Source organism: Cryptotermes secundus, unplaced genomic scaffold (genome assembly GCF_002891405.2).
Source record: "Cryptotermes secundus unplaced genomic scaffold, Csec_1.0 scaffold371, whole genome shotgun sequence".
In the NCBI taxonomy this organism is placed as follows: Eukaryota; Metazoa; Arthropoda; class Insecta; order Blattodea; family Kalotermitidae; genus Cryptotermes; species Cryptotermes secundus.
The window spans coordinates 239348-248169 of record NW_019741978.1 but is presented as its reverse complement, the minus strand read 5'-3'; the positions used below and the strand labels follow the sequence as shown (position 1 = coordinate 248169).

The following is an 8822-nucleotide window of genomic DNA, read 5'->3' as shown; positions in this document are numbered from 1 at the left end:
ATAAGTTATAGATATAGGTGAGTGGTTTAGCTATCTGCTCACCGCATAACTTGATAATTTTATTGGACAGCCCATCGTATCCACAGGAAGTCTTATTCTTTAGTGAAGAGATTGTGCTTAAGACTTCAGATAGATAGGATAGATAGATAGGTAGATAGGATATATATGCGAATTATGTGCTTTGACACTTGTGTACTCTGACCTGTGACAGCNAGTTAACCATCTGGAAACAGAAGTGTTAAGGTTTTGAGTCTGTAATAGAGTTCTCTGCTTCCTGTTAAATAAGTATGATTCAAACCATTTCAAAATGGATCCTCTAATTCCATAATGTTCCAACTTTTGAATTAACAAGTCATGGTTAACGCAATCAAATGCCCTTGTAAGGTCACAAAAAATACCTACTACCAGTTCCTTATTATTCCATGCTTTATATACTGAGTTTGTTAAGTTAAAAATTGCATTTTGTGTCGATGCACCATTTCTAAATCCATATTGCTCATCAACAATAATATTATTATTTGTCAACTGTTGTTTTAACCTATTAAAGACTAATATTTCAAATAATTTGGAAAATCCTGTCAACAGAGAAATAGGCCTATAGTTAGATATTTCGGATGCATCACCCTTTTTAAAACATGGTATGATGTTGGCATATTTTAGCCGATCTGGGTATATTCCAGTATATAAGGATAAGTTATAGATATAGGTGAGTGGTTTAGCTATCTGCTCACCGCATAACTTGATAATTTTATTGGACAGCCCATCGTATCCACAGGAAGTCTTATTCTTTAGTGAAGAGATTGTGCTTAAGACTTCAGATAGATAGGATAGATAGATAGGTAGATAGGATATATATGCGAATTATGTGCTTTGACACTTGTGTACTCTGACCTGTGACAGCCCAAACCTTTTAAAACTCTTCAAGGGAAGAGTTATGGTCCTCTTTAGCCATTTCAGTAGAGTGACTGATTTATTGGGGAGACCGATTCATTAGCATGTTATGACTTGCTTTTCGCATCTGGACAGAAATAACTGCCTTGTTTTGTTACCTGCAGCTTGGGTGAACGGAAAGGGACGAGGCCACCACAGGAGGCAAGTCTGTAGTTTGCCGAAGATGTAAATTTTGTTTTGCTAATAGGGTAGCTGTTATAAAAGTGTCTTTGGAAGGGTGTAATTGGACCCTAAACTAAGAAATAACTGCTTTCACATGTGGGGTACCGGGTTCTGTATCTTTGGATCTCTTTATTCTCAAAGTTCGTTATGTGATTGTCTAGTGCTGATTGTATGATGGATTTAGCCTGTTAAAATCAACCAATAGGAACCTATTCTTGTCTGGGAGAAAGGCCGTCGATTCAAATCCTATACAGGGGATGAAGCAACGCTCCCACAGGATAGAGTTTCCAAAGGACTTTGGCGTTTTGAATTCATGAAAGGCAGATGTCATTGGGCTGCACTCTCCAAGTTTATCTAAATTTATCAGTCTTTATTTGGTTTGATTAATCTTTGATAATAATAATAAAAAGGGCACATTACTCCGTACTTGCTAATAAAGTTATAGTGTTTGCTTCTGAAATAAACAATTTGTGGAGAGCAGAAATCGTGTCGTTGATTTCTAGCAGTGGACGGGTTTTAAATGTGCAGTTTCCCCGCTGCCTCAGTTATTACCGTGACATGATCCAGAGAAGAGTCAAGTGGTCTACCAAAGCCGACAAATAAATACAAAGATAGAAAGGGAACGGTTACAGACCTAGCCAAAAGAAACTCAGCATGGAAAGTGTTACATAAGCACACGGACAACTTAATCATTCTCCCTGAACATGGAACACTGACCTTCACCTGACGAGCAATACAAATCATTGTCCTCTTCAATGGTACGTCTTGAACAGTCATCCTTGAAGACAACAGATTGAAATGCCGATATCCAGTCTGACAGCTCCTTCTCCGAGAGAGAAGCGAAGTGATGGATGGCATTCTTCGTGACAATCTGTCATGCAACAGAATATATTTCTTCCATGAGTCAGACTGGGAGAAAAATATGTTACCACTTGTTTGTACTTCATCTGTGATATCTGAACTTTCTAATATCTATTTTCTTGCAGATTAATGTCTATACTGAGTATATTATATGGCCCCTAAGTATCCTCATTGTTCTAATACAAGTACATTAGAACAACTAAAATATTTTGATATTTATCAGTTTCATGCAAAATACGCACCAGCACAAGCTTGCCCCAGGAGATGAGAAGTTTCACTAACCCCCTCGCCCTTCATTCAGTCAAAACTAAACAACTTCCTAAGAACTCTGTCACAATAACACAAACTTTCCAAACAAATAACAGAAATTATCACTGGTGTGTAATTCTTAAAAAGTTTTATTTAAAATTTTGCATGACACGTTTACATCGCTGCCAATTAATAGTCACCGCATGAACAAAACAGCAGCATAAATTAATTCCAATTTAATGAAAAAAGCAAAAAAGCAGAGAGTTTATTATAACTCAGATTCTAGAGTGTACAAATATTTTAGAGCTGCAGCTAGTCACTTTAGAATTTAAGACCTCCTGAAGAAGCTGTACGCAGGCTTAACATAATAAGGTTAGCTGTTTAGGTTTCTATTTGAATTATAATAATGCCTAAATTCTGCTATTTACAATGATAAGAAACATCAGTGTCGCTGAAACACTGATCTTTCATAACAAAAATACACATAACTCCCATCCATAGGACTTTTCAGCAGAAACTAAAACATAAGTAACCAGCAATTCTGAGGGGTAGCAGCTCCTATTCCACCATGTGACATTCACTTCAACATAATACATGAGGGTTTATACTGTCTATTTAAAAATAATACATTAATTGATTACTTTTGCCTCTTAGAACCCCAATATTAGGGTGAAAGTTATTCATTTAATGTTTTCACATTCTGTTTGTGAACTTTATGGAACTACATTTAAAATTTGTTTAGCACCTTTATGTTAAGCTTAAAAATATAGCAGGACCTAGCATGGGTAATACCAGGAATACCGCTTATATTGAAAAGATGGTGTGAATATTATGAAGCCTGGGTAAGCTTATCATAATATTAGCCATCATATTCCAGTCATAACAAAAGAGTACTGAACCTAGGCTTCCAAAATAAATGTTAGATATACTTCAAAATATACAACAGTAAGAAACTCACAGCAAACACATTTGGTTGATGTTTCTGAGCATCTTGCATAATTTTGATGCAATTTTCCAAGGTAATGATCCTTACAGTTGTATTTTTTGACACTTCCTCTTCATTATCAAACACCTCCAGTCGTTCAATTCCATTCTTGCTTGATCTGAAGAGCTGACAATATTTCTTGTGCCATGATTTCTGAAATCAATATAAGACTTGGGTGATATAATAAAGTCATGCAATAAAATTAACAAGTGAAGTCTGGGGAAATTTTGTAAATAATGTAAATAATCATGATACTACACAACCAGTAGGAGCCGGGATGGTTTAGTCAGTACAGTGACTGGCTATGGGCTGAACAACTGAGGGGTGGGAATTTGAGTCCAATTAGGGTCAAAAATTTTATTTTCTCTACATCCTCCAGATCTGCTCTGGTACCCACCCAGCCTCCTATCCAATGGGTACCAGGGGTTCTTTCCCTGGTGGTGAAGTGGCCAGGGTGTAAATCTGACCGCTCACCTCAAACTAGTGCCGAAGTCAAGAAAATGTGGATCTATACATCCAGTCCCCCATACACCTTAACATCAGAGTGCTTAATTAGTTGAGCACAGGGACAACTTTACCTTTAATGCATAAACTGGTTGGCACAATAAGAAGACTAGTACAGGATTCAGTGTCATATGAGGATAAATGGAAACATGTACCAGTCTCTACCTGCCACTATCTATCTTCAAGCCACTATCTGGCCAACAAACATGCCATCTTACATACACTACTGCAGTTTCAAGTATAAAACACTGTGCTGCAGTTCGAATAAAATCCAGTGGTTGACTTTCTAAAAGCATGATATTACTCTAGCTGCTAATCCAGTTGAAATGTGAACTTTAAAATCCCAAATACTGAGTGTTACGGCTACCCCAACCTTCACAGCAAGCCATAACCACTGTCCCTCACTGGGCATTTAAAAATTGCATTACCCTTCAGCAAGCCCTTCTGTTGATATTCCAAAAGTATCATGTAACGAGTTCCTTAGCCTAAACAATTTGTCTTGAAAACCAGGGTCACTACATCTGAATGTTAGCTTCCCACCAAAACTGTGAAACAATGTACCTGTATAACACGCATACAAATTCTGAAAACCATACGTTGCTTCTTTTACACTTCAGTACTCCATGTGAGAAATAACTACTGACTTTACCGGTTAACATTTTTATAAAAAAAAAATTAAATGAAACTACATGAGCCTGGGTAGCTCGGCCTACAATGTGCTTAAGCTATGGGCTAATAATGGGAGAATCTAGGATTCCCGGCGGAAGCGAACATTTTCTGTTCGCTACTGTGTCCACATCGGCTCTGGGGCCACCTAGCCTCCTGTCCAATGGGTGTTGCTGAGTTTTTCCTGGGGACAAAGCGGTACGCGCCGTACAACTTATCGCTCCTCTATTTTGTATCGAAGATGAAAAAGGACTAGAACTATACATCTACGCCTCTATACGTCATTCCTGGCGCGGTACTTAATTACTTACAATACGCCTTTACCTGTTAAACGAAACTAACCTTCAGCTGTCCCAAAACTCCATGAGGTGGGAACAGCAAATGTCCTTCCTTGAAAGGCTTTTCCGTTTCCATAATTCTCACTGTGCATGTCAATACCGCGTACTATGGACATGTTAAAAGTCACATTGCCTTATAATATACTAATAACCACGGAGAATAAAACAAACTATACTTCCGATCTAGACATCTGCTAGTTAAGAACAGCGCAGAACACACAGATAATTCGGCTTTCACTATTGCCACGTTTGAACGAAACACTACAAGGAAGTGTTGAAATAAAATTATTACTTAATTTTAGAAAAACTTCAGACGAAGTTAAACATTATGTCCAGGCCACATTTATCTCTTTATATCAATTTCATGGAATGACAAAGTAAAGGGGCATCTTTTGAATAACATAAACAAACTTCCGCAAGGCATACTTTGGCAACACAGCGTACACTCCCCCAGCATCACCGGATGTAAACATGTTGGTGTTTTCAACTAGATGATATGTATTTCCGGTGTTCAAGTGACCTCTGTTAGAATTATATCCAATTAAAGGTATGTAGAATTTGAGGATCTCAGTTATCACGGCGGTGATTATGAAGAGTTCAATCTTCTTGGACATAACACTGTGTAATGCGTTGAAAGCCAGCCAACAGCAGGATCACGGATCTTCCATCTTCAAGGCCGAATAATAGTCAAGATACCAGCTTTCCTTGCTGCCACCTTCATGCTGATTTCTTCCTAGGCTTATTCTTCGACCCTGAAAATGGAGCGGACATGTTCCTCCGAATCGTTGGTTGACTTTCAGCGGGCTACATGAAGCTATGTCTCTGAAGACAGAACTCTACAATTCCCATCTCTGTTTGCACATTCCACAGATCGCCATTCTGTTTATCCACCATTATGCAGTATAGTGCAGGGATAAGTAAGTAGGCAGAAAGAATAACTATGCACATCAAGAGCATTAAAAGGATTAAAGAGGCACTAAGCGTTATGAATTTGAATACTACAAGCACACTTGTAACGGTACAGCTTTGTTATGTAGGTTTGTTTGTTATCCTACTGGCAGTTTTCCGTGATGACCAACAAACTGACGAACTATACTGCTAGATAGAGGTTTTCATATGGAGATTTCAGTAACGTTATACCAACACGCATTTTCACGAAAATTAAAATAGTACATTATGTTACAGCATATCACCGAACCAGCTCTCTCTCTCTTTTTTTTTTTCTTGGGTGCAAAGGTGTCTAAGAAGTGTTGTGTCTCCTGGGACTGCACGGCGTTATATGCCATAAGACAGTAACTTTCAGTACCTACTGAAGTTAACAAGCATTACCCGGATGAACATAACACCTCCAATTCAGGATCGAGGAGAAAGCCAAGCAAGCTTGCAGGTCCTGTCCTTCGATCCAGAGTATCGAGGCACTAACTTCCACCGGACTACACGGCGTCACATCCCCGTACAAGGTACTTCTATAGCTGATATTATATATTCTTTCTTTGAATTACTACAATTATAACATGGCGGACTGGCGAGAAGGTTAAGTGTTTAAGGAGAACTGTGTTTGCAATGAAATCATCTTGGGCATCAAAAATAAGAGCTGGAAAGATATTACTTGCTGCGGTCTTGGCAGTGCATATAGGAACTTTCTATTTAAAACCACTACTAATTCCTGACAAAAGAATGATGACAAGTGATGGTGATGATGATGAACCTAAAAAGCAAACAGCGAACTTGTGATTAATGGAGAGAAGATAAAGTAGGGTTCAGTTTTAATGACGGTCGTGAATTGTGTCCATTTAAATTCAACATTGGATTCGTTACAGGATTTCAGATCTCTGTTGTGATTAGTGGTGAGAAGATTGAAATACGTTGTCTTAATGTGTTATGAATTCATTGCAGTTCAACATTGAATTTGGTGCAACAGTTCAGACCTTGTGAGGTAAAATTGTGTACATGTGCATTTAAGTTGTATGAGAGCTATGTATTTTAATAAACCCAATACAACCCAAAATTCCAGTAATGAACATTCCTGTGATGGCTGCTGGTTGTAATATTTATTCAGTATTATAAGAAGTAAGGTTAAGTTAAAGTTATCCCTGTATTTAATTTAGCACTATGACATGTAGTGATATTGATTTATAGCTATAGCTTCACAAGTTTTAGCCTTGACAGTAAGTGGAGGCAGATTGTGCTTTATTATTCCTGTGAAAACAGCCCCTAATATTCATTTGTGCAGGAGGCTGAATGGGTCTGTATCTGGCCTGGACACGACAGAGATGATGATGCCTTTCTTCTGCCTGGTATTTAACCTTGATTCCTCAGTCATCCAGCCTATAACCTAGTCACTAATGAAAGAGACTACCATGGCTGTTAAGAAATATAGTCATTGCATTGAAAGTTGGTTGAGGCAGTAGGCTACAAGCTGGAAGGTAATGGGAGCAAATCCTGATGAGGTGGATTTTTCAATTTACCTAATCCTTTCAGCTGTACTATGGCCCCCAAGGTCAACTCAGCCTCTAAAAGAAATGAGTACCAGGAATATTCCTGAGGATAAAGGGTGGCTGGCACATAAGGCTTTCAAACTCACCGCCATCTGTGAGCCGATTGTCTAGAAAATGTGGAGCCTTGACCTCTCACAACCCTATGGGCCTCCACAGTCTGTTACAGGGATACCTTTACCTTTGAATTGAATTTCTGCACAAACAATTTATCACAGCTTTACATCCTTAAATTTCTAATCAGATATTTTCTGACCACCCACCTCCAGCTAGTGCCAAGGTCAAGAAAATGTGGATCTATACATCCAGTCCCCCATACACCTCAATAGCATAGTGCTTAATTCGTTAAGCACAAGGAAACTTTACCTTTATGTCTCCATAGTTTTCTATGATTATTTTTGCCTCTGTACAAACCTAATTCCAGTTAAATAGATGTTCCCCCCCCTCGCTTGAGGATAGAAACATTCAATTTCCAAAACTTTGTGTTCTATAGTTTTTAGAATACCAGACAATGAACAAAGTCCAAAAACCCAGTAATTCTGAATAATGCTAATGTTTAACATATTAGTGTTATTCTGCAGAACTGTCATCATACATGACTCAAAATACAGTAATATATAATGATCACAAAAGAAACTTTGAACAACTATCAATTAAAATTCTATGTACACATATGTAAGTAATGAATAAAAACAATGCACTTTCACAGCACACTATTTGATAATGCATGGCAATAAACTTAATAAAGAAACCTATATGTCCACAGTCATATTCTAAAATTGTGAAAATTTGAGTTTTAATGGGAAACTGTTATTCCCCTGGTCTTACAGATCTGGTTGGCCCAGTATGCCACATATTGGCAGGCATATTGTCCCACTGTGTGATATTTAAATTTATTATATTTGCAGGAACACAGTTCTGAATAACATGTCTAAAATGCTTCCACAGGCTTCTAATATTGCCACAGAATTTTGTGGACAAGTTTATCCACTTAGGAGTGGGTTTGCTTATTAAGAGTCCTGTGACAGGTTACAAAAATGGTAAACTCCTTAATGTTCATAGTTCTCTCAAGAGTAATTCTTTTTCTGTCCACAAAACTGTCTAAATATTGCTTAAAAATCTCTACTTTTCTAACTGCTTTTGTCATATGATTACACTTCCTTATCAAGGTGTCTGTATTCTCACTGTAAACAAAATGACTGACATTATTCAAAGTCTGCAGCTGCTGTATCCTTAGGGTGTAATGCTGCCAGTCTTGAAACTGCCAACAGCCTAAAGCAGGCATCAACACAGTCCAACACTGCATTTCAAGCATTAAAATTTTGTCATGGTTTCTTTCTTTTGCACAGAATGCACAATCAGTTCCCTTCTGCCAGCCACTGTTACTTCACATTTCAGGTGAAATTACTGGATAAGTCAGGGAAGTGTTATCATTTCATCAACAGCCAATTTGTTCAGAGATGATGCAAGTATGAATCTTCTTAGTTCAGAGTATATACCATTAAATTATAAGGTGATTAGTGAATAATAAAGGATATCAAAGGAAATGATTGTAATCTAATTTGATGTACTTTCCTGGGGAGTCTGAGTAAAGCCATGAAATATCTGTGA

General features: G+C 37.8%; 1 protein-coding gene and 1 long non-coding RNA gene across 3 annotated transcripts in view; one reads left to right on the top strand and one right to left on the bottom strand.

Annotated features, from left to right (window-relative positions):
* The window catches only part of LOC111872866 (docking protein 2), an 8440-nt gene extending 2485 nt beyond the window's left edge, over positions 1-5955 (bottom strand). The window contains exons 1-3 of one of the 2 annotated variants that reach the window (XM_033754882.1): positions 5143-5955; positions 3182-3361; positions 1831-1984 (exon numbers count right to left, since the gene is read on the bottom strand). In XM_033754882.1, the coding sequence (XP_033610773.1) occupies positions 1831-1984; positions 3182-3220 (193 nt within the window). In that variant the 5' untranslated portion in view covers positions 3221-3361; positions 5143-5955. Of the gene's footprint in view, positions 1-1830; positions 1985-3181; positions 3362-4720; positions 5122-5142 lie in introns of those variants that run through there. The other variant, XM_023867098.2, reaches the window with a different exon arrangement.
* LOC117282975 lies at positions 5212-6598 on the top strand. Its single transcript, XR_004513957.1, has 2 exons — positions 5212-5263; positions 5953-6598. It is a non-coding gene; the product is annotated as an uncharacterized LOC117282975 (long non-coding RNA).
* Positions 6599-8822: the final 2224 nt, after the last annotated feature.